Source organism: Eucyclogobius newberryi, unplaced genomic scaffold (genome assembly GCF_026437365.1).
Source record: "Eucyclogobius newberryi isolate DKJ021-1_F unplaced genomic scaffold, fEucNew1.0.hap1 SCAF_2, whole genome shotgun sequence".
Taxonomy (NCBI): domain Eukaryota; kingdom Metazoa; phylum Chordata; class Actinopteri; order Gobiiformes; family Gobiidae; genus Eucyclogobius; species Eucyclogobius newberryi.
In genome coordinates, this window is record NW_027315834.1 from 125,915 (window position 1) to 152,500 (window position 26,586).

General features: G+C 51.0%; 1 protein-coding gene across 1 annotated transcript in view; it reads left to right on the plus strand.

Annotated features, from left to right (window-relative positions):
- The window catches only part of LOC140368267 (regulator of G-protein signaling 3-like), a gene marked incomplete at its 5' end in the record, with an annotated part of 139,926 nt that extends 114,414 nt beyond the window's left edge, over positions 1-25,512 (plus strand). The window contains 8 exons of the mRNA XM_072455234.1: positions 13-209; positions 13,951-14,143; positions 14,930-15,144; positions 20,733-20,779; positions 20,860-20,943; positions 21,377-21,438; positions 24,778-24,941; positions 25,256-25,512. Of these exons, the coding sequence (XP_072311335.1) occupies positions 13-209; positions 13,951-14,143; positions 14,930-15,144; positions 20,733-20,779; positions 20,860-20,943; positions 21,377-21,438; positions 24,778-24,941; positions 25,256-25,444 (1,151 nt within the window). The remainder of the gene's footprint in view (positions 1-12; positions 210-13,950; positions 14,144-14,929; positions 15,145-20,732; positions 20,780-20,859; positions 20,944-21,376; positions 21,439-24,777; positions 24,942-25,255) is intronic.
- Positions 25,513-26,586: the final 1,074 nt, after the last annotated feature.

Genomic DNA, 26,586 nt, shown 5'->3' on the forward strand with positions numbered 1-26,586 from the left:
CATCTGTTTTAGTCAGCTCAAAGCCTCTTCACCTGTTCTTCCTGAGATCTGCTCGTGGCTCTGTCCAGTTCAGCCTGGAAGCTTACACCCTCCAACAGAAGCACCGCCTCAGCATCTGCCTCCACGACAATATGCATCATCTGGTTTCTATAGAAACCCAGCATCTGTCCCTCCATGACAACAGTCCAACTGCCCCGGAGTCCAAACAGGTCTGAATACATTTAAAGTGGGAAATTCTGTGCATACTGTATTTTAAGAGGCCTTTGATGCCATGAGAGAGACACACCTGCAGGGGGGGAGTCACATACCAGCAGGGGCGGAGTCACACACCTGCAGGGGCGGAGTCACACACCTGCAGGGGCGGAGTCACATACCAGCAGGGGCTCTGAGTGTGGGAATCCTTAAACTGTAAATCATGTTGTTGTTGTTGTTGTTGTTGTTGTTGTTTTATGGTGGTTGGCATCCGAGTGTTGCATTACCGCCAGACTTTATTCCTTAGACTGTTGTTGCTGTTGTTATTGTTTTATGGCAGTCGACAGCCGAGTGTCGCATTACCGCCAGACTTTATTCCCCAGACTTTGTCGTAGTCCTAAAAGTTGTTCTTCCAGTGCTTTGACCTCCAGTGCTTTGACAAAGCCCAAGAGGTCATGAGATGCTTTTGTCATTGTATCCTATAGAAGTTCTTCCTCCCCTCAGACTTTGTCGTAGTCCTTAAAAATTCTTATTCCATTGCTTTGGAAGTACAAAGCCCATGAGGTCATGGGACGTCTTTGTTGTTTTACAAAGCCCATGAGGTCATGGGACGTCTTTGTCGTTTTATCCTTTAGAAGTCCTTCTTCCATCACTTTGGCGTTTCTAGGCCCATGAAGTCAAAGCGCGTTAGAACATCCTCTTGCTCCTCATCCTCGGCTCTGTCTCCAACACCCCCCACCTCTATAAACGTTTACCCAGCCCTGTGCTACATAAATCATCAAATCAAATCAATTTGCAATCGCCATCAAAACACGGTCGCGGTGACGGGAGATGGCGGAGGAGAGTGGATCGGGGATGGAAGACGTTCTAGACGGCGTGGAGGAGCAGCCTTTTCTGCCTGCACGTGCCCGGAAACGTAAAAAGTCCCTTAGCTCGTCCGAGGGTTCTGGGAATGAGCAGCAGGATGAGGCTGAAGCTATTGATGTCCGGGGTGAGAGCAGAGACTGTAAGGTGATCATAAAGCTTGCACAGGATAGTGCATCCTTTAAGGAGTGGAATTCAGTGGCATTGTCAAAGAGCCTAACTGTAGCTGTGGGAGTGATCAAGAGTGCGAGTGTCCTTAGAGATGGCTCGCTGCTGGTCGTGTGCAAGGACGCGGCTCAGCAACGGAAGGCGATTGGAACTAAACGTCTGGGTGGAAAGGACATTCTTGTGTCTAATGCTGAAAGAAACACGGTCAGAGGAGTTATCGTAGGTGTACCTACGGCGACGTCTGTGGATGAAGTTAAGGAGAATTTGACGGGAGTTACGGTGGTGGACGCTAGGCGTTTGAAGGTGACCCGGTTTGGGGTAAGATGTGACAGCTTGTCGGTAATGGTAACACTTGAAGGGAGGTGCCTGCCTAGTAAGGTGTTCATTGGGTACATGTGCTATAGCGTCAGGCCATATGTTCCGCCGCCCCTGCGTTGCTTTAAGTGCCAGCGCTTTGGGCATATTGCAGCGGTCTGTAGTGGGAGGCAAAGGTGTGGTAAATGTGCAGGAGATCATGAGTATGGGAAGTGTGACGTGGGTGCAAAACTGAAGTGCTGTAACTGTGGGGAAGAACATAGCTCTGCCTACGGGGGATGCAGGTTTAGCAAAAGAGCTGCTGAGGTGCAGAAAATAAAGGTCTCTCAAGGTATATCCTATGCAGATGCAGTCAAGAAAGTTTCAAGTAACGAGTTTAGAGTAAATACAGAGAGAGGAGCCAGCGCTGCTCCCAGCCAGGGCGAAATGAGAGAGGCCAGCGTGGCTCCCAAGAAGTGTGAAGGTTTCAAGAGTGGAGGTCCCAAGTGTGCAGGTTCCAGAATTAATGAGAATACCCTGGTTGTGGATAGAGAGGATTTTGTACTCTTTATGGTGGATGTTGTAAACTGTGCTGCTCAGACTCAAAGCAGAACTGAAAGGATCAGGATCATTGCTAAAGCTGCAGGGAGATTCCTTGGAACAAAGGAGCTTGATTGGGCAGATATAGAAAACAGGCTAAAGGCGCTAAATGGGAGTCGGAGTGATGGGGGTCTGCTTGTGGGGAGTCAGAGTGATCAGAGTGACGAGATGGGGGTGGGGGTGGTCTCCTGTCCTCGCCCAGTCTCGTAGATGCACGGCTACCAAGCGGCGACATCAGTGGACATATTAAAGCCTATAGAATGAAGCCTGAAGAATAAAGCTGTACGGTGGAAGCACCGAACGTCAAAGAAGGAGAGGAAGATGAAGAAGAGTCTCCCTGGAATAAAGCCGGTCACAAAGACATATCATGACCTCATGGGCTTTGTAACACCAAAGCAATGGAAGGAGTACTTTTACGGACTACGACAGAGTCTGAGGACTACGACAAAGTCTGAGGAATAAAGTCTGGCGGTAATGCAACACTTGGATGCCAACCGCCATAAAACAACAACAACAACAACAACAACAATTTATTTTTGTAAGGCCCAAAATCACAACAACAGTTGCCTCTGAGGGCCACAGGGAGAAATGAATCAACAATGTCTGTGGTGGCAAAAGAGAATAACTTGTGTTTTAGAGACAAAAAATGTATTAAAAAATGTTACGGTTGAAATAATTATTTTAAAATGAATTGTACACATAATGAAGCAATTGTACACATAAGTAAGCAACCACAGCCTGACACAAACCCTGTGACTGGATCGCCAGAACGTTCCGCAGATTGAACTCCCGCCCATTATTCCGAAACCACAAGGCCAACCCGGCCCTTTCTCTATCATAAGCCTCACAGCAAATCAGCACATGCTCGACAGTCTCTGGCACCCGACAGTGACCACACAGACCGGTCGGATGTTTGCCTATCCTACTCAGTGACCAATTGAGTCCAGTATGGCCAATCCTCATGCGGGCGAAGGCCCTTTCCTCCCACGCGTTCCTGCCCATAGACCCGCAAGGACCCACACTACCCTGTATGTGATAGAGATGCCGTCCAGTAACACAGTGGCTCCAAAATTCCTGCCAAAGGCCGACCACATGACTCTTGATAACGGGCTTGATTTCAGATTTGCTTAACTCAACCGCCACATCAATTGATGGCCGCCTAAGGGAACGTTTAGCCAGTGTATCAGCCATTTCGTTACCATCCACTCCCATGCGCAGGGACCCAAATGAAGGAAACCCTCACATTCTTCCTGGACAGGGAGAGCATCAGACAGAAGATGCCATTCAACACATCCTGTCTGCAATCCGATTTCCCAGATTTAATGCTTTGCAATGGAGAAATGCTGTCAGAGGCCACCACAATGCCGCAACACTGCAAAGCAGATTCCGCCCATTCCAATGCCAACCGTATCGCTATGAATTCCGACGTGAAAACAGAAAGGCGATCTGTCAACCTCTTCTTGACCGCCAGCCCCAGGTCAGGCACAAAATAAGCGGCGCCAGTACGCCCACTCTCAGGATCCCTAGACCCGTCGGTATAAATAAACACATCACCTGAGTGCTTATCGATGAGCGCTTGAACGGCAAGCTGCGGTGCCCTCCCAGCGACTCCTCTAAGCTTGCCATGCAAGCTAACATTAACAGGAGCCGGGACAAACTTCCACGGAGCTATAGCAGACAAAGCCACCGACGGGCTCACACGCAGATCACCAACCCCCGCAAGCCGCGCCTTCGCATTTCCTACCTGGCTAAAAACCATACTGCCAGCCTCGTTCTGCCCCCCATCAACCCTGAGAAAGTCCCTCACCGGGTGAGAGCTCGTATGACCTTGCACATTCACCCAGTAAGCCAACAGAAGTTCTAGCCTCCGGAGCCGTAACGGCAAGTCCCCCAACTCAACCTGCAGCGCCGAGACAGGGGAGGTCCTAAAAGCCCTACAGCAGATGCGCAAGGCCTGGGCTTGCTCCACATCAAGCTTCCTTAAGTTAGTCTCAGCCGCAGACATGTAGGCTATACAGCCATAATCAATAGCCGCCCTCATGACGGCCCGATAAATACCCAGGAGCGACCTTCTGCTGGCCCCCCAGTCCTGGCCGGATAGACAACGAAGCAAGTTATTCACCCTTTTGCATTTACCATTGACCTCATCAATGTGCTGACGCCAACTAAGCCTCTCGTCAAAGGTGACCCCCAAGAACCTCACCTCCCTGACCTGTTCGAGCACCTGCCCATGCAGTCGAAGGGAGACGTCCCTATACCCATTGAAGAAACAGATCACTTGAGACTTCCGTACAGACAGTTTAAACCCCCACTTCAGGGTCCACTGCTCCACCTGCTGTATTGCCCTTTGCAGTTTCGCCTCGTAAAACCGGAGATTCCTCCCTCTCACCCATAGAGCGCCATCATCAGCATAAAGGCTCCTCCCAACAGACCCATCCACGTCGTCAAAGATGCCCTTAATCATAACATTGAACAAGATTGGGCTACACCCAATCTCTCCCATTCTCTACCTCATAGACCCCAGAGTAAGCAGCGCCCACTCTGGTTTGGATACGCCTGCCAGACAGAAAGCTCCGGACCCAGTTAAACAGTTTACCCTTCACACCACACTTCCGCAGCTTAATGAGGAGCCCATCCTTCCAAACCATATCGTACGCCTTCTCCACATCAAAGAGCACCGCAATAACCTTTTCTTTCTGAGCCCTGGCCAGCTGGATATCAGATTCCAAACACAACACGGAATCCATGGTGTTCCTGCCCCTACGGAAACCACTCTGGTGCGCGGGAAGCAAACCCTGACTCTCCAAGAAGTAATCCAACCGCTCGGTAACCATGCGCTCCATCGTTTTCCCGAGCTGCGACGTCAAGGCAATCGGCCTATAACTTGAAGGGTCAGACGCTGGTCTACCCGGCTTCAGAACCGGCACCACCGTAGACTGTTTCCACGCAGATGGAACACAACCTGAATCCCAAACACGGTTGAAAAGACCCAGGACTAGCCCAAGCGTGTCATCAGTCAAATGAGAGAGCATGTCATAGCACACCTCATCTTTACCCGGGGCTGTCTGTTTCGCCTTAGAAAGTGCTCTCCTTAGCTCAAACCATCTAAACGGAAGGTCAAGGTCATCTTGAGTCGAAGGCTGGTGCCCAATCAGCTCAGAATTCTGGGCCAAAGTACTCTCCCTGTAGTGCCTTTCCGCAGGTGAGAGATTGTCAGAGCTGTGCACCGACACAAAGGTGCTGGCCAACAGTTCAGCTTTGTCAACGTCGCTGACTGCTTCAACACCATTCTGTATTAGGACCGGGGTCCCGTGACGGCGCTCAACCCCATGCATCCGCTTAATCATCCGCTTAATCATCCCCCAAACATCCCCGAGACGCGTTTCTCTCCCAATTTCGGAACAATACCGCCTCCAACAGGCACTCTTGGCCGTTCTTACAGTTTTCCGCACAACAGCGCGGGCCCTCTTGTCGTCAATGAGGGCACCCTCAGTGTGGGTAACCCTTAGCCGGCAAAACGCCGCATTTCTCGCCCTAACAGCATAACCACATGCTTCATTCCACCACGGCACCCGCTTCCTATGTCCACTACCACCACTCTTAGGAATCGTGCCTACAGCTGACTGCGTGATGAGCGAGACAATTGCACTATTGAGATCATCCACCTGAGTCAATCCTCCTTCCTGCAGAACCCTAGAACCATCATCAGCTTTCCTCAGAAAAGCCCCCCAGTTCGCCCTTGCCAACTGCCACCTCTGGATCCTCGTCCCCCTGACCACACAGCTCCCAAAGCCAATCTCGGTGCGGACTAGATAGTGATCGCTACCAAAAGAAAGATTACCAAGAACCTCCCAACTACTAACTCCTTGGACACAAGCGTAAGATCTATTGCACTTTCCGTACCGGTCCCCATATCATAGCGGGTCCCACTCCCATCATTCAGACAAACCAACTCCCTTTGATTGATAAAACCCTCTACCACCTGCCCATACCTATCGGTACCACTACCGCCCCACAAAGCGCTATGCGCATTAAAATCCCCACACCACATGGCCTTTCCCCGAACATCCTTATCGATACTATGTAAGGACTCTAACGTTAACTCACCACACGGATTATAAAGGTTAACCACAGTAACAGCTTCACCACCCAGCCAGACCCTCACCGCCAGAGCCTCCGGAGCTTTACTCACACTGACATCAACGTAATTTAGGTCATCTCGGACAAACACAGCCACACCTCCACCTCTACCCTGCTCCCTATCATTCCTAACACACACATACCCTTGTATCCCAAAAACCCACCTAGGTTGTAATCAAGTCTCCTGCACGCACATAACGTGAGGCTTGTTCAACAAGGTAGAGACAAAATGCTTAAATTCCTGGCCATTAGCACGAAGACTACGCGCATTCCATTGCAAGACAACCACCGCCATTATGAGCCCCCGGAACCTGACGGCGCATCGGGAGCCCCCCCACTCCCACTGCCAGAATGGGGCAGGGTGCTTTCCCGCAGCGCATCCTCTATCTCCGTCCACTCGGGACCCCCAGCTCCAAAGTATTTCCCTGCAGCCTTAGCGATGATCCTAGTCTTTTCGGATCTCTTCTTGGTTTGACCAGTACAGTTAATCACTTCCACCATAAAGAGGAAGAAATCTTTCCTCTTCACAACCAGTACATCCTCCGCACCCACAGGGCCTTTGCCCGTGGAAGCCACACTCACAGGGATCCCAGTGGGGACCTCCCCCTGGCCGCGGGCAACGCTGCCCCCTCCCCTGTCGCCTAGGTCACCAGCAGCACTGGCAGCCCGCACTGCATCCACCTTCACCTGACTACCAGACACCTTCTTGACCGCATCCGCGTAGGATATGCCTTGAGAGGCTCTAACTTTTTGCACCTCAGCAGCCCTCTTGCTGAACACGCATCCCCGTAGGCAGAGCTATGCTCTCCCCCACAGTTACAGCACTTGAGTTTAGCTCCTTCGTCACACTTCTCATACTCGTGGTCTCCTGCACATTTACCACACCTCTGCTTCCCTCTACAGACCGCTGCAATATGCCCAAAGCGCTGGCACTTGAAGCAACGCAGGGGCGGCGGAACATATGGGCGTACGCCATAGCGCATGTACCCAACGCACACCACACGAGGCAGGATCTCACCTTCAAATCTAATCATTATCGACAGGCTGTCACACCTTACCCCATCCCGGGTCACCTTCAACCGCCTAGCATCCACCACCTTAGCTCCAGTCAAATTCTCCTTTATGTCATCCACAGATGTCGTTGTAGGGACGCCTACGATAACTCCCCTGACCGTGCCTCTTACAGCATCAGACACAAGAATGTCCTTCCCACCCAAACACTTAGCTTCAATCGCCTTCCTTTGCTGAGCCACGTCCTTGCACACGACCAGCAGCGAGCCATCCCTAAGGACACTCGCATGCTTGACCACTCCCACAGCTACAGTCAGGCTCCTTGTCAACGCCATCGGATCCCACCCCTTAAAGGACGCATTATCCTGCGCGAGCTTTATGAACACCTTACACTTTGAACTCACATCCCCGATATCTGCAACCCCCCCGCCCTGCTCCTCACTGAGAGAGCCCTCCATAGACGAGCAAGAAGACGCCCTACGCTGCACAGGATCAGTGGCTCCAGGGGAGTCCTCCCCGCTGTTCATATCGTCACCGACCAGGTCACGCCTCCTCTTCCTTTTCCCCGTCATACGGACCGAGGCGTTCCTCTATGTTGCCGTAATATCCAAACAAGGCTCAATAATCCACCGTCAGCGTTTGTTGTTGTTGTTGTTGTTGTTGTTGTTTTATGGCGGTTATATTGTCATGCAGCAGATACAGCAGAGAGAGAAGGAGCTCTTTAAGGAGGAGCTCTTTGAGGAGCTCTTTAAGTAGGAGCTCTTTGAGGAGCTCGAGCTCTTTGAGGAGCTCTTTAAGGAGCTCTTTGAGGAGCTCTTTAAGGAGGAGCTATTTGAGGAGCTCTTTGAGGAGCTCTTTAAGGAGCTCTTTAAGGAGTTCTTTAGGGAGCTCTTTAAGGAGGAACTCTTTGAGGAGCTCTTTGAGGAGCTCTTTAAGGAGGAGCTCTTTGAGGAGCTCTTTAAGGAGAAGCTCTTTGAGGAGCTCTTTAAGGAGCTCTTTAAGGAGCTCTTCAAGGATGAGCTCCTTGAGGAGCTCTTTAAGGAGGAGATCTTTGAGGAGCTCTTTAAGGAGGAGCTCTTTAAGGAGGAGCTCTTTGAGGAGCTCTTTAAGAAGGAGCTCTTTAAGGAGGAGCTCTTTGAGGAGCTCTTTAAGGAGGAGCTCTTTAAGGAGGAGCTCTTTAAGGAGGAGCTCTTTAAGGAGCTCTTTAAGGAGGAGCTCTTTAAGGAGGAGCTCTTTGAGGAGCTCTTTAAGGAGCTCGCCGACCTTGAAAGGACGATTCATGCTTTTATCAGCTCAAGAATAGTTGCACTTTATGTGGGCGTGTCCCAGTCACCCTCAGCCGCCTTCAGCTCGTACAGAACGCTGCCACGCCTTTTCTGACCAACACCAGCGGTCAGAGGTCAGAATATCACCCGCTTCTTTTTACTCTTTACTGGCTTCTGTTTCTTTTAGAATAGATTTTAAAATTTTACTTTTTGTTTTTAAAACAAAACTTTAAATGGCCTGACACCTCCTTATCTGTCTGAGCTCCTGTCTGCTCCTGACACAAGCAGGACTCTAAAGTCTCTAAGGACTCTAAGGTCTCTAAGGACTCTAAGGTCTCTAAGGTCGACAGTTTAGCTTCTGCTGGACGTCCCCAGAGCCAGACTCAAGCACTGGGGTGACCGAGCTTTCTCTGTCGCTGGTCCCAGACTCTGGACAAACTGCCCCCCGAAATGAGCCCCCCCGACATGAGCCCCCGACATGAGCCCCCCCGATATGAGCCCCCCCAACACGAGCCCCCCGACATGAGCCCCCCCAACATGAGCCCCCCCGACATGAACCCTCCGACATGAGCCCCCGACATGAGCCCACGACATGAGCCCCCGACATGAGCCCCCCGACATGAGCCCCCCCAACATGAGCCCCCCGACATGAGCCCCCGACATGAGCCCCCCCAACATGAGCCCCCCCGACATGAGCCCCCCGACATGAGCCCCCCCGACATGAGCCCCCGACATGAGCCCCCCGACATGAGCCCCCGACATGAGCCCCCCCGACATGAGCCCCCCCGACATGAGCCCCCGACATGACCCCCGACATGAGCCCCCGACATGAGCCCCCGACATGAGCCCCCCCGACATGAGCCCCCCCGACATGAGCCCCCGACATGAGCCCCCGACATGAGCCCCCGACATGAGCCCCCCTTGACATGAGCCCCCCCGACATGAGCCCCCGACATGAGCCCCCGACATGAGCCCCCCGACATGAGCCCCCCCCGACATGAGCCCCCGACATGAGCCCCCGACATGAGCCCCCCCGACATGAGCCCCCGACATGAGCCCCCGACATGAGCCCCCCCGACATGAGCCCCCCGACATGAGCCCCCGACATGAGCCCCCCCGACATGAGCCCCCGACATGAGCCCCCCCGACATGAACCCCCGACATGAGCCCCCGACATGAGCCCCCCGACATGAGCCCCCCCGACATGAGCCCCCGACATGAGCCCCCGACATGAGCCCCCCCGACATGAGCCCCCGACATTAGCCCCAGACATGAGCCCCCCCGACAAGAGCCCCCCCGACATGAGCCCCCCCGACATGAGCCCCCGACATGAGCCCCCGACATGAGCCCCCGACATTAGCCCCCGACATGAGCCCCCGACATGAGCCCCCGACATGAGCCCCCCCGACATGAGCCCCCGACATGAGCCCCCCCGACATGATCACCATCACAGATTTTAACCTTTTTAAATCTAGGCTAAAAACGTTTTTATTTAGACTTTAAACACTATAATGCAAATCCACTTTATTTTGTACATCCATTTTGGTTAGGGTTAGGGTTAGGGTTAGGGTTAGGGTTAGGGTTAGGGTTAGGTAACGGGTTAGGGTTACCTAGGGTTAGGGTTACCCTAACCCTAACCCTAACCCTAACCCTAACCCTAACCCTAACCCTCCAACTTGTTCCCTTTCGGGGTCAAAGGGGCTAACTCTAACCCTAACCCTAACTCTAACCCTAACCCGCGGGTGACTGGAGCCTATCCCAGTGACAGTATAAGTATTTTATAAGTATTTTGTACAGTTTGTTTTTATTTAGTTCTATGTTTTATATTGCCTTGATTTGATTGTGAAACATTTTGGTCACTTTAAGTGTTGTAAAGGGCTCTATAAATAAAGGTTGATTGATTGATTGATTGATTGAATGATTGATTGATTGATTGAAGCATGCATGCTCCGTACTCGGGCTCCCGTTCTCCCAAAGTCCGCACATCTCGTGTTCTCAGCAAAGACGTACTTGTGAAGAACGTACTCATGTTCTTGAGTTCCACAGGAACATAACTGAAGTGGCTGATATCACCAAATCCTACCAATGGCTAGAAAGAGCCGGTCTGAAGGACAGAGGCCCTGATCTACCACATCAGACAAGACCCAAGGTGTAGCTGCGCAAAGGGCCCTGAGACAAGACCCAAGGTGTAGCTGTGCAAAGGGCCCTGAGACAAGACCCAAGGTGTAGCTGTGCAAAGGGCCCTGAGACAAGACCCAAGGTGTAGCTGTGCAAAGGGCCCTGAGACAAGACCCAAGGTGTAGCTGTGCAAAGGGCCCTGAGACAAGACCCAAGGTGTAGCTGTGCAAAGGGCCCTGAGACCATCCCACACATAACTGCAGGTGCAGATGCTGCAGGGACATCACACATGGAGCTCCATCACCAGGAGCTGACACAGTGTAAGAAACATCTGTGCAGAGCACGAGCTGAAGACCCCAAGGACAAAGTGGAAACACCTCCAAAGGTGGAAAACGACTGAGCCAAGGTCCTCTGGGACTTCCAGATACAGACTTAATGGTAATGGAACCAACCGGAGAAATAGAGGGTGAGGGAGAGGTTTTTGGAAAAAACATTTAATACGAATGATTAAAACATCGCAACAGTGCAAAAACATAAGGCGCAATTAACAAACCAGAGCAACAATTACAGTAGGTTAAAACTCAACTTTAGTACCTGCTTATCTAACCTTAATTATTTTTAGTGAGGCAAGTGCTTAAACATTCAATCCTGTTCACATTTTTAGAAGAAAATTATCTCTCTGTAAGTCATGTCCAGAGAGAGAGAAGAACCTTTCACAACGTACTGACGTGGCTCGTGAGGCCAAGTATGTGTGTGCGAGGCTATATAACTGTGACGAAAGGGGCGAAAACATTATTTCACCCAAAAGCTCCAATTAATGGGTTAAATAAACAGTTATTTACTTGATTATTTTCAGACAACGCTCCACTGGATTGAATTAGTGCCAGGGACACTTACAGTGGTCAAGGCTTTGACCTCACAGAGCTGTGACCGAGTGGACCAGGAGACTCACATATAGACAAACTTACACATTTATTACATTTAAGTTCAGGATAAATAACAAAACATTTGGATTTTCATTTATAAAATGGGTTAGGGTTAGGGTTAGGGTTAGGGCTAACCCTAACCCCCTAACCCTAACCCAGACCAACTTCACATGATCTCTCTGGGTGGAGTCTGCATGTTCTCCCCGTGTTGCCGTGGGTTCTCTCCGGGTTCTCCGGCTCCTCCCACCGTCCAAACACATGCATGTGTTAGCTCAAAATTGGTGACTCTAAATTGGCCGTCTGTAATGTCTCTGTAATGACTCTGTGTTGTCCCTGCGACGAGTTGGCCACTGTCCAGGATGTACCCCGCCTAAGGCCCGAAGTCACTGGGATAGTGAAGCGGTGGAAAATGGATGGATGGATGGATGGATTTATAAAATTCAGTAGGCTACCTTCCCACTCACACATTCACACCTTTAAACAGCTGACCCATTTGACACAATTCACTGAAATAAAACAGGGGGTTAGGGGGTTAGTTAGCTAGGGTTAGCCCTAACCCAACCCAGATTGTCCCCAGATCACTTAAGCCAGATGCCCTACCAGTGGTTGCACTGGTCCATGTAGTGGACTGGCCCTGGTACAGTCCAATAAGGGTCCTGCAGGTCTGCCAGAACCAGCAGTCTGATAAGTGGAGAGAGGAGCCGGTGCGGACGTGCCTTATACCTCAGGAGAGACCACGGAGTTACTAATCCGATGCTTGAATCCACAATCGACAAAGGGTTGCTGTAACCAAAGCACCCAACGCAATATTTACATGAACCAGGCACCACATCCTGATATGCAAGAAGCCTTCACCTAACACCACTCACAGAGCTTTCAACCTGAAGAGCACGCAGCATGAGCCATAAAATGATCTTCCAAAGTTGAGCCAAGTTCTGTCGACGCACGATGGACAAACCAGACGGTAGATAACACGCCAGTACAATCACTGGCTTTAAGCCTAAACTTCAGGTTTTTAGGAGGATTGTTAGGCGCTCGTGCTGCTTGAACAGCTCCCAGACGGTGGGAGACGTCAGCAGCACCTCCTTTTGAAGGCTCAGGGCGTACTGTCCTCTAGGCCAATTGTGGGCTCGGCCCTGCAATGTCCCACACAGTTTTTGATGAAATCCTCATCCTCTTCAGATGAAGACTCTCGAGCAAACATGAGATTGGAGACTCAGAAGTTGCTACTCAGAAGGGTGTGCCAGACTGCAGGTCTTAAGGTCCTTTAATCTAGGATCTAAAACATTTGCAATTTTGAGCTATGTACTGTTTGTTTTCTCCTTGCGTTTGTTTAACCATGTAGGGTCTTCCTAAGAGGCCTCCATCATTCTTTTAAGATTGCACAATGCTTGCAACACAACTGAGCGGGAACACACCCCGATGGTCACTCATGTACCTATGATTGGTCAAATAAATCGGTACCTTGTTCAGATCATTATTGAAAGGTTTAAGTAAATTCAATTGCTATGGAATAACCTGCATTTTAAGGAAAACATTTGAAAAGAAAAATACAAATACCTGAAATGGTCCACTCTCTTTTATGTGATTTCATTGTTAACTGGCCGACAGACTATTCTGTGACCTGTTTTTGACCTTTTAAACACTAAAAGACGGCTCTGGGACTATTTTGAGGTAGTACCTGCACCTTTAAATGATATCCTATAAATAGCACCTTTAAATATATTACTATTTAAACAGGATTAAAATGTAACATGTGAATACTTCTGCTGGACACAATAGCCCAATAGCAGCAGAGGAGGTGTCTGGGGAGAGGGTCAGAACACTCGCTGGTCAGATGGTCAATCGGCACTAAACCTACTGTAAAGTCCAGGAAGAGCCTGGCACTGACTCACTGACCAACAGCCAGTTTTAACACTAAATTTAAATTTAAACGTAATTTGTGGCCAATGGTGTCTGTTTTTGAGGAGGTGGCGGAGGAACTTAAGACTCCATGTGCTGCACAGTGACCGTAAACACCAATCACCTTCATTTAATCAAGAGAGAGCCGTCTGACCTCTTAAACGCACCATCTGGATCAAGCAACAGATTCATTTGCGTAAAAAAGTGACATCTAAGATTATTTTGCATTAATGCGATAACACGATCAATTTGACAGTGCTAATATAGACTTAAGAATGAATATAAGTATAAAAAAAGAAAGACGAGGAGGATTAGACAAAATTTCTACGACCGTCCCAAATTATTATGCTCTGTCCTTGAAAATGACCAACAAGTGCATGACCTTGGAGGGGCTCGCAGTGGTCAAACCCAACAGGTAGAAAGAGGAAGTGCAACACCTGGACACTAACATCTGCCTGATTTGTTCATAGCTCAGAGACCGGCCCTCAAAGCTGCTGGCCCGGGCCCCTCCCGCCTCTCTGTGCAGTCCTGTGTGGAGGCCCCGGAGCACAGAGCACCAGAGGCCGGGTGAAGACACTGCTCCTGATGCTGTGGACACTAACCTCCCCGAGCCTGAGGACACCTACGAGGAGCCACTCAGACACACCTTGGACGGCCCATCAGGTCCTTCACTCTTCTGGGCGGGGGAAGGGAAAGCTTGTAACGGGGAAACTACTGTGAGAGTAAATACTTTAGTTTTGCATCGAATATAAAAATGGGATGGTCACTTTACTCTAAAACGTGCAATGTCACTTTTCTGGGGTGAGCTCCACCACCCGCTGTCTTGAGTCCAAATATATTATTTATATATAATTATATATCAAATACAAATATAAGCTGGAAACAACATTGTCAAATCTGCACCTAAAGTTATTATATTATAACATTTAATCAACTCATACATATATGGGACATTGTAACGTCAAAGGACATTTCTACAATTGCATTTTTCTCCCATGAACATAACGATCAGCCCTTTAAACCTGACTGAATGTAGTTTAGTCACATTTTTACTCCAAAAGAATTAGTAATGTGACAGAAGTCAAAAGGACCAACCTAAACAAACATGGCGACGCCGACAGACGTACTTTGGCCTATTTTTGCAGATTTATTTTGTTCTTTTAAACGTGCACATTTAGATCACAGAGCCTCCACCAGAAAAGTTACTTTTCTATCTCTATGGAACAAAAAATGAATGGGAATTTGCTTTGAGAACCAGAAATGCCCGTCAACTCTCCAGCTCCAGGTCTCGCAGTATATAAGCCACTTGTGGAATACTTTTTCAGGCCAGAATATAACTTATATATAGTTATATATATATATATATATATATATATATATATATATATAACTTGTCTTAACTTAGGTGTTGTCCGGTGCTGACCGTATGTGATCTCATGTGTCGTATAGGATTAAGCCGCTCTCTCTCTGAGGGCTCACTTCTCCAGGAGCCCCGGTCCCCTCACCTTCTGTCCCATAGTCCTGTCCTGTTGACGTGGCCCCTGAGAAGCCCCCTGGCCCCTGAGAACTCCAGCATACCTCGGCCCTCTGTGCTGACACTGAAGAAGCATCTGACGGAGGGAGGAAGTCTGCACAGAGCGCTGGAACTGCTCTATGGAGCTAAGGTACTGTAGAGGTCGTAACCATGGGAACAAGCTATTCAAAACACATAGATATACATACAACTCATACATTTTATACTCATACTATTGTTTTTTATTAATATTAAACAATACAGAAAAATGTGTGTCCTTTACACTTGGTTATTCATTTTCTATTGGTTAAATAATTGTTTTATTAAAAGGATTTTCATGTATTTCAGCAGAAGCTGCATTTGTTTGAGATTTAGAGTTTACTGCCATTTTACAGATAAATGCACTATGCGCTGTAAGGGATTCTTACTATTACAAGTACTGTACTGTAAGTATAGTAAGTACTGTAAGTATAGTAAGTACTGTACGTACTGTAAGTATAGTAAGTACTGTAAGTACTGTAAGTATAGTAAGTACTGTAAGTACTGTAAGTACTGTAAGTATAGTAAGTACTGTAAGTATAGTAAGTACTGTAAGTACTGTAAGTATAGTAAGTACTGTAAGTATAGTAAGTACTGTAAGTACTGTAAGTATAGTAAGTACTGTAAAGTTAAGAACGTTGTTCCATTTATGAAAGAGGGCGGGGCATTCAAGGTTGATATCGATTAAAGAATTGGATCAAGATTTCAAACATGACACGCTGCATTAGTGTGGGCATGTTTGTGGTCATATTTTCAGAGTATTTTGGGGCACCAGCCATAGATTAGACATTTGATAATTCAATCATCAAATTAATTAATTTATCAAAAATAATTTGCTTGTTGACCTAAAGGTTTGAGAACGTAACCGTGACATTGAGCCCTTTTCTGGAAATGAATGAACACTTTACCAAATGTGGTTTATGAAGATTTATTGAACAAATAATTAAACAGATAAATTAATTTAGAATATGTAAATGAGTCGATAACAGATGGAAACACCAGACATGATTGTTCTAGATCTGTCTGTTCTAAGATGATATTATCAGCCAGGCTGCATTCAGCTGTGATCCTGAGGAGATCGGCCTGTGTGTCCGTGTGGCCTCCAGGGGTCACTCAGGGGTCACTCAGGGGTCACTCAGGGGTCACTCAGGGTTCACTCAGGGTTCACTCAGGGGTCACTCAGTGGTCACTCAGTGGTCACTCAGGGGTCACGCTGCAGCTCGGTCCACACGCTGGGCAGAGCACGGCTGCTCTGAGGCGTTCCTCAGATAAAAAGGCCGTTGCACTGATTCACGATGAGGCTGAAGAGACCGTCCTGGACTTGAGAAGGTGCTGAAAGGTTCTTTGTTTGAGTTTGAATGATGCAGTTTTAATCACGTCTAAAAACGGGAACAGAATTCTTGTTTATGGGAGAGAAAAGTTAGCTGGGCGTGGGCGTGTCTCTGGAATGTCTTTGCTCCGTAGCTTAGCTTAGCATCGCTAGCCCAGAGATGAGCCCTCATCTCCCGAGATCCTTTCTCAAGGACCTCCTCAGATGGAACTGAATTTGTCTTGTGCAACAACCATAACATAAAAGTTAAAAGATATCACACATACCTTGGACCCCGCCCACCCCTGCGAAGAGCCATCTGCCTCCCCCGCCCAACCTGTGACGCCCACCCCGTGACGTAGTCTCAGTGAGAGCGTGTATGCCCCGCCCACCCCGTGACGTAGTCTCAGTGAGAGCGTGTATGCCCCGCCCACCCGTGACGTAGTCTCAGTGAGAGCGTGTGTCCCCGCCCACCCCGTGACATAGTCTCAGTGAGAGCGTGTATGCCCCGCCCACCCGTGACATAGTCTCAGTGAGAGCGTGTGCCCCGCCCACCCCGTGACGTAGTCTCAGTGAGAGCGTGTATGCCCCGCCCACCCCGTGACGTAGTCTCAGTGAGAGCGTGTATGCCCCACCCACCCCGTGACATAGTCTCAGTGAGAGCGTGTATGCCCCGCCCACCCCGTCATATAGTCTCAGTGAGCGCGTGCATGCCCCGCCCACCTCGTGACGTAGTCTAAGTGAGAGCGTGTATGCCCCGCCCACACTGTGACATAGTCTCAGTGAGAGCGTGTGTCCCCGCCCACCCCGTGACATAGTCTCAGTGAGAGCGTGTATGCCCCGCCCACCCCGTGATGTAGTCTTAGTGAGAGCGTGTATGCCCCGCCCACCCCGTGACATAGTCTCAGTGAGAGCGTGTATGCCCCGCCCACCCCGTGACGTAGTCTCAGTGAGAGCGTGTGTCCCCGCCCACCCCGTGACGTAGTCTCAATAAGAGCGTGTGTGCCCCGCCCACCCCGTGACGTAGTCTCAGTGAGAGCGTGTGTCCCCGCCCACCCCGTGACGTAGTCTCAGTGAGAGCGTGTGTCCCCGCCCACCCCGTGACGTAGTCTCAGTGAGAGCGTGTATGCCCCGCCCACCTCGTGACGTTGTCTCAATGAGAGCGTGTGTCCCCGCCCACCTCGTGACGTAGTCTCAGTGAGAGCGTGTATGCCCCGCCAACCTCGTGACGTAGTCTCAATGAGAGCGTGGGCCCCGCCCACCCCGTGATGTAGTCTCAGTGAGAGCGTGTATGCCCCGCCCACCTCGTGACGTTGTCTCAATGAGAGCGTGTGTCCCCGCCCACCTCGTGACGTAGTCTCAGTGAGAGCGTGTGTCCCCGCCCACCTCGTGACGTAGTCTCAATGAGAGCGTGTGTCCCCGCCCACCCCGTGACGTAGTCTCAGTGAGAGCGTGTATGCCCCGCCCACCCCGTGACGTAGTCTCAGTGAGAGTGTGTATGCCCCGCCCACCCCGTGACATAGTCTCAGTGAGAGCGTGTATGCCTCGCCCACCCTGTGACGTGGTCTCAGTGAGAGCGTGTGTCCCCGCCCACCCCGTGACGTGGTCTCAGTGAGAGCGTGTATGCCCCGCCAACCTCGTGACGTAGTCTCAATGAGAGCGTGTGCCCCGCCCACCCCGTGACGTAGTCTCAATGAGAGCGTGTGTCCCCGCCCACCCCGTGACGTAGTCTCAGTGAGAGCGTGTATGCCCCGCCCACCCCGTGACGTAGTCTCAGTGAGAGTGTGTATGCCCCGCCCACCCCGTGACATAGTCTCAGTGAGAGCGTGTATGCCTCGCCCACCCTGTGACGTAGTCTCAGTGAGAGCGTGTGTCCCCGCCCACCCCGTGACGTGGTCTCAGTGAGAGCATGTATGCCCCGCCAACCTCGTGACGTAGTCTCAATGAGAGCGTGTGCCCCGCCCACCCCGTGACGTAGTCTCAGTGAGAGCGTGTATGCCCCGCCCACCCCGTGACGTTGTCTCAATGAGAGCGTGTGTCCCCGCCCACCTCGTGACGTAGTCTCAGTGAGAGCGTGTGTCCCCGCCCACCTCGTGACGTAGTCTCAGTGAGAGCGTGTGTCCCCGCCCACCTCGTGACGTTGTCTCAATGAGAGCGTGTGTCCCCGCCCACCTCGTGACGTAGTCTCAGTGAGAGCGTGTGTCCCCGCCCACCTCGTGACGTAGTCTCAATGAGAGCGTGTGTCCCCGCCCACCCCGTGACGTAGTCTCAGTGAGAGCGTGTATGCCCCGCCCACCCCGTGACGTAGTCTCAGTGAGAGCGTGTATGCCCCGCCCACCCCGTGACGTAGTCTCAGTGAGAGCGTGTATGCCCCGCCCACCCTGTGACGTAGTCTCAGTGAGAGCGTGTGTCCCCGCCCACCCCGTGACGTGGTCTCAGTGAGAGCGTGTATGCCCCGCCAACCTCGTGACGTAGTCTCAGTGAGAGCGTGTGTCCCCGCCCACCCCGTGACGTAGTCTCAGTGAGAGCGTGTGTCCCCACCCACCTCGTGATGTAGTCTCAATGAGAGCGTGTATGCCCCGCCCACCCCGTGACGTAGTCTCAATGAGAGCGTGGAGACGGTGGAATGTAAACAGAGGCCGAGGTGTCACACAGCAGCACACGGGAACGTCAAGTTATCAAAGAAAAAAAGTAACTAGATAATATGCAATGGCTGAAGCCATTGCGAGTGTCTGCGTTCTTATGTAAAAGTATAACATGTGTGTAAGAGTACTACATGTGTGTAAGTAGTACTGGTGGTACTACTTAAGATAAAAAAAAAAAAAATTACATTAAAGCTGTGCTAGCGGCGATGATGGTTCTCGCCTTCCCGCGCGACCGCCTTCCCGTGCGACCGCCTCCTCGCGCGACTGCCTTCCCGTGTGACCGCCTCCTCGCGTGACCGCCTCCCTGTGCGACCGCCTCCCCGCGCGACGCCTCCCCGCGCGACCGCCTACCCGCGCGACCGCCTTCCTGCGCGACCGCCGCCTCGCGCGACCGCCTTCCCGCGCGACCGCCATCCCGCGCGACCGGTTTCCCACGCGACCGCATTCCCGCGCGACCGCCTTCCCGCGCGACCGCCTCCTCGCGTGAACGCCTTCCCGCGCGACCGCCTCCTTGCGTGAACGCCTTCCCGCGCGACCGCCTCCTCGCGTGAACGCCTTCCCGCGCGACCGCCGCCATCCCGCGCGACCGCCTCCCCGCGCGACCGCCTTCCCGCCCGTCCATGTTTTCTGCTGCGTTTTGCGACATACCAAACGAAGCTCAGTAATTCACCGTAGTTTGCGACTCAAATAATAGTTTGTCCTGACAAATTGCATTGCATTGAAAGATTGCGCTGAACGCAGACCTGAGCAGGGAGAAAGAGAGAGAGCCTCGGTGAGCCGGGACTTTTCATCGATGTTCAGGGGTCAAAAATACCCGAGTTGTGGCAAAAAGAATAAAGTCTAAAGAATAAAATCTAAAGAATAATAATTCTAATGCCCCATTCATTTCAATGGGGAAAAAGTATTTTTGAAATACTGCAAAAAGTACGAGTTGTTCAAATGTCAAAAGTAATAGCACTCGTAATACTGTGAAAGCGATCGTAATGAGGTATAACTTGTTGAAATCAGTTAAAGCGTTAATGAGTTGAAACGCGCCGTATTAATACTAATACAAGAACATATAGTGTCTGTGTCATGATGCAGACACTTGTACATGTAGCTTGTACATGTAGCGTGTACATGAAGCGTTTACATGTAGCGTGTACATGTAGCGTGTACATGTAGCTTGTACATGTAGCTTGTACATGTAGCGTGTACATGTAGCCTGTACATGTAGAGTGTACATGTAGCTTGTACATGTAGCTTGTCCTAGCGTCCTCTCCAGGTGTCCTCCCTTTGCGTCCTCTCCACGCGTCCTCTCCACGCCTCCTCTCCACACGTCCTCTCCACGCCTCTTCTCCACGCGTCCTCCCTTTGCGTCCTCTCTACACGTCCTCCCTTTGCGTCCTCTCTACGCGTCTCCCACGTGCGGACTGATACAACACACACGTGCGTTTGTTTATTAGCCCAACGGAGCGCATCGCTCGTCTCCCGTAGATTTCTGTCCACTTCTGCATCAGCTCGAACTGTCTTTCTCCGTCTTCATTTTGCCCCGTACACTGAGGGAACTATATTATGATAGATCCATGCGCTTAGGCACGCGGAAACGTGAGCACGAACCGCACGCGGCAGCAGGTGAGCGGTAGGTGCGTTTTATGATTGATACGTGGCAGGACAAATGATTTATCCACGCCACGAGGAAATATGATAAAAAATTTGCTGAAAAAAATCGTCCACACCACCTTTAAGTTAGTTTTGTGTGTCCAGGCTCTGGAGGCGGGACATGTACAACTCCAAAAGGGGAACAAGAATCTGTAAGTGTACCGCCAGCATCTGATTGGCTGAGAGGTGAGAGGTGGGTGGCGCTGAAACCTTTTGTGTGTGATGTCATCAGGGTGCGCCTGGCGTTTCTCCAGAGAAGAAAAAACAACAGCAACTTCAGCAGCAACAGCCTGGAAAAGGCCCTGAGGAACAACAGGTGCTTCACCGTGTGCACCACCGCGCTCTGACCACGCCTTCTGCTGACCACACCTTCTGCTGACCACGCCTTCTGTTGACCACACCTTCTGTTGACCGCACCTTCTGTTGACCGCACCTTCTGTTGACCACACCTTCTGTTGACCGCACCTTCTGTTGACCGCACCTTCTGTTGACCGCACCTTCACACCTTCTGTTGACCGCACCTTCTGTTGACCGCACCTTCTGTTGACCGCACCTTCACACCTTCTGTTGACCACACCTTCTGTTGACCGCACCTTCTGTTGACCGCACCTTCTGTTGACCACACCTTCTGTTGACCGCACCTTCTGTTGACCGCACCTTCACACCTTCTGTTGACCGCACCTTCACACCTTCTGTTGACCACACCTTCTGTTGACCACACCTTTTGTTGACCACACCTTCTGTTTCAGACCCGCCACAGAACAGGTCCAGAGGTGGTCCGAGTCGCTGGACGCTCTTCTAACCAATCAGTGTAAGTGTCCAGGCCCATGTCCAGATGAAGTTTAGTTAGAAACACAGTCTGAAGCGGGATTAGAAATCCCACATTAAAGTCTCGTTACTGATATATATTTATTGTGTTAGTTATTGGTGAATTTTTGTCCTTTTTTTTAGGCTATTTATTTATGGATCCAATCATAAACCAAGCCCCGCCCACACTCATAAACCAAGCCCCGCCCACACTCATAAACCAATAGTCACACTTTAGTTTATGATTCATATGTTTATTTGCGTGTGAAGCAAGTAATTGAATCTAAATGAACAAACCTTGTTGGACATGTTGCACAAACATGATCGGAGCGGTGCACAAACATGATCGGAGCGGTGCACAAAAATGATGGGAGCTGTGCACAAACATGATCGGAGCGGTGCACAAACATGATGGGAGCGGTGCACAAACATGATCGGAGCGGTGCACAAACATGATGGGAGCGGTGCACAAACATGATGGGAGCGATGCACAAACATGATCGGAGCGGCGCACAAACATGATCGGAGCGGCGCACAAACATGATGGGAGCGGTGCACAAACATGATGGGAGCGGTGCACAAACATGATGGGAGCGGTGCACAAACATGATGGGAGCGGTGCACAAACATGATGGGAGCGGTGCACAAACATGATGGGAGCGGTGCAGAAACATGATGGGAGCGGTGCACAAACATGATGGGAGCGGTGCACAAACATGATGGGAGCGGTGCACAAACATGATGGGAGCGGTGCAGAAACATGATGGGAGCGGTGCACAAACATGATGGGAGCGGTGCACAAACATGATGGGAGCGGTGCAGAAACATGATGGGAGCGGTGCAGAAACATGATGGGAGCGATGCACAAACATGATCGGAGCGGCGCACAAACATGATCGGAGCGGCGCACAAACATGATGGGAGCGGCGCACAAACATGATCGGAGCGGTGCACAAACATGATCGGAGCGGCGCACAAACATGATGGGAGCGGTGCACAAACATGATGGGAGCGGTGCACAAACATGATGGGAGCGGTGCAGAAACATGATGGGAGCGGTGCACAAACATGATCGGAGCGGCGCACAAACATGATCGGAGCGGTGCACAAACATGATGGGAGCGGTGCACAAACATGATCGGAGCGGCGCACAAACATGATCGGAGCGGTGCACAAACATGATGGGAGCGGTGCACAAACATAATGGGAGCGGTGCAGAAACATGATGGGAGCGGTGCAGAAACATGATGGGAGCGGTGCACAAACATGATGGGAGCGGTGCAGAAACATGATGGGAGCGGTGCAGAAATATGATGGGAGCGGTGCACAAACATGATGGGAGCGGTGCAGAAACATGATCGGAGCGGCGCACAAACATGATCGGAGCGGCGCACAAACATGATGGGAGCGGTGCACAAACATGATGGGAGCGGTGCACAAACATGATGGGAGCGGTGCACAAACATGATGGGAGCGGTGCACAAACATGATGGGAGCGGTGCAGAAACATGATGGGAGCGGTGCACAAACATGATCGGAGCGGCGCACAAACATGATCGGAGCGGTGCACAAACATGATGGGAGCGGTGCACAAACATAATGGGAGCGGTGCAGAAACATGATGGGAGCGGTGCAGAAACATGATGGGAGCGGTGCACAAACATGATGGGAGCGGTGCAGAAACATGATGGGAGCGGTGCAGAAATATGATGGGAGCGGTGCACAAACATGATGGGAGCGGTGCAGAAACATGATCGGAGCGGCGCACAAACATGATCGGAGCGGCGCACAAACATGATGGGAGCGGTGCACAAACATGATGGGAGCGGTGCACAAACATGATGGGAGCGGTGCACAAACATGATGGGAGCGGTGCACAAACATGATGGGAGCGGTGCAGAAACATGATGGGAGCGGTGCACAAACATGATGGGAGCGGTGCACAAACATGATAGGAGCGGTGCACAAACATGATCCGAGCGGTGCACAAACATGATAGGAGCGGTATGGGAGCGGTGCACAAACATGATAGGAGCGGTGCACAAACGTGATCCGAGCGGTGCACAAACATGATAGGAGCGGTATGGGAGCGGTGCACAAACATGATAGGAGCGGTATGGGAGCGGTGCACAAACATGATCCGAGCGGTGACCAAACATGATAGGATCGGTACGGGAGCGGTGCACAAACATGATCCGAGCGGTGCACAAACATGATCGGAGCGTGAGATGATGGGAGCGGTGCACAAACATGATCCGAGCGGTGCACAAACATGATGATGGGCTCTGTGGTCGCGCTTGCTCAGCTGCAGCAGAAACTAGCTCTAAAAATGTAGTTTGACCGACATAATCCCAAAAAAGATGAACAAGAGATGATTGGACGAGGAAAACACAAGCTTCCGACCCGCGGCCCCATTAAAAAACGGCCCGCCTCAAAAGCTAACAAGGCGAACATAACGAGCGGGTCCGATACAGCGACTCTTCTTTGTGATATGAGCCGTTTGAGACAAAGATGCCAGTTTAACACTAATTATCTGCTCAAAAGCATATTATGTCTTCTTTTAGGTTCAGTTTGGTTCTAGGTCAGGGGTCAGGGGTCTGCAACGTTCTAGGTCAGGGTTCGGCAACGTTCTAGATCAGGGGTCGGCAACGTTCTAGGTCAGGGGTCGGCAACGACCTAGGTCAGGGGTCGGTAACGTTCTAGGTCAGGGGTCGGCAACGTTCTAGGTAAGAGGTCTGCAACGTTCTAGGTCAGGGGTCGGTAACGTTCTAGGTAAGGGGTCGGCAACGTTTTAGGTAAGAGGTCTGCAACGTTCTAGGTCAGGGGTCGGTAACGTTCTAGGTCAGGGGTCGGCAACGTTCTAGGTCAGGGGTCGGCAACGTTCTAGGTCAGGGGTCGGCAACGTTCTAGGTCAGGGGTCGGCAACGTTCTAGGTCAGGGGTCGGCAACGTTCTAGGTAAGAGGTCGGCAACGTTCTAGGTCAGGGGTCGGCAACGTTCTAGGTCAGGGGTCGGCAACGTTCTAGGTAAGAGGTCGGCAACGTTCTAGGTCAGGGGTCGGCAACGTTCGGAGAGAGAGGAAGGCAAATTTAAAAAAATAAATAATCAAAGAGTTTTCTTCACGGTGTGAAACAGGCGCAAATGGCTCTTTGAGTGGTAAACATTGCCGACCCCTGACCCCTGACCTCTGTTCTAGGATCATATTGGGTTTAAGGGTTAGGCCAGGATCAGTCTCCAGGAGATGAATATAAGTCAATATTATTTCCCCAATAAACTGTGTGTGTGTGTGTGTGTGTGTGTGTATATGTGTGTGTGTGTGTGTGTGTGTGTGTGTGTGTGTGTAGATGGCCTGGCCGTGTTCCGTCACTTCCTGCGCTCAGAGTTCAATGAGGAGAATCTGGATTTCTTATTGGCTGTGGAGAAGTTCAAGAGAACGTGTCCTCAGAAGATGGTCTCCAAGGCAACAAGGATTTATAACGAGTTCATCTCCTGCAACGCCACGCGACAGGTTTGTACAGCGCCACCTACTGTCCTGCTGTCCTACTGTCCTGCTGTCCTGCTGTCCTACTGTCCTGCTGTCCTATTGTCCTACTGTCCTACTGTCCTACTGTCTTGCTGTCCTGCTGGCCTACTGTCCTGCTGTCCTGCTGGCCTACTGTCTTACTGTTCTACTGTCCTACTGTCCTGCTGTCCTGTTGTCCTACTGTCCTGCTGTCCTCCTGTCCTGCTGTCCTACTGTCCTTCTGTCCTACTGTCCTACTGTCCTGCTGTCCTACTGTCCACCCAAACGTCTGCTGAAACTCAAGTGTTGTGTTTTTCCAGGTCAACATTGACTGTGCTGTCCGAGAGATGACCAATCACAGCCTTTCTCTTCGTATAAACCCCTCCTCCTTTCAACGGGCCCAGGATCAGATATACAACCTCATATTGACGGACAGCTACCCACGCTTTCTAAAGTCCCGCCTCTACTCCCAGCTAGCCAATCAAAACCAAAGCCAAAAACTGCAGTGACTGTTACAGAATGAACATTCACCACCCAAGGGCTGATAAACGTACTAACTCAAGACACTATTTATAACGTGTATCCTGTCTTTATATTTGTAGTATTTAAACTGTATTTGAAGTGTATTTGAACTGTATTTGAAGTGCATAGTAGCAGAGCGCACACTTTGTGAATTCTGCATGTTCATGTCATGGTAAATGTAAGACCTGGACTGTCCCGGAACCCCGAGCCCCTCTGTGGCCCCTCTGTGGCCCCACTGTGGTCCCTCTGTGGCCCCACTGTGGTCCCTCTGTGGCCCCACTGTGGTCCCACTGTGGCCCCTCTGTGGCCCCTCTGTGGCCCCTCTGTGGCCCCACTGTGGTCCCTCTGTGGCCCCACTGTGGCCCCTCTGTTGCCCCTCTGTGGTCCCACTGTGGTCCCTCTGTGGTCCCTCTGTGGCCCCACTGTGGCCCCTCTGTGGCCCCTCTGTGGTCCCTCTGTGGCCCCTCTGTGGCCCCACTGTGGTCCCTCTGTGGCCCCACTGTGGTCCCTCTGTGGCCCCACTGTGGTCCCACTGTGGTCCCTCTGTGGTCCCTCTGTGGCCCCACTGTGGTCCCACTGTGGTCCCTCTGTGGTCCCTCTGTGGCCCCACTGTGGCCCCTCTGTGGCCCCTCTGTGGTCCCTCTGTGGCCCCACTGTGGTCCCTCTGTGGCCCCACTGTGGTCCCACTGTGGCCCCACTGTGGCCCTTGTCCACCCTCCAGGATCAGGTCAGAGGGTTGGCGGGGTAACTTTGGGGTCAGCCTGATTTTACTAGTAGACTGCAGATCACATGGTGCAGATCACATGGTGCAGATCACATGGTGCAGATCACCATGGTTACATGTCATGAATGCCTGAGCTGCTCTGGTGTCATACTGGTCAGGTGATCATATGGCTGTACTCAGTGATTAATAAAGAAGTGTTTAACCCAGCGCACCTCAGGCTCCTCCTCCTTCACTTCAGGCTCCTCCTCCTTCACCTCAGGCTCCACCTCCTTCACTTCAGGCTCCTCCCCCTTCACCTCAGGCTCCTCCCCCTTCACAACATGAAAATAGTTTGTTTTATTGTCTTTGTTTGTTTTATGTTTTTGTAGTTTTATGTTTTAAACATAAAACTACAAAATATGTATA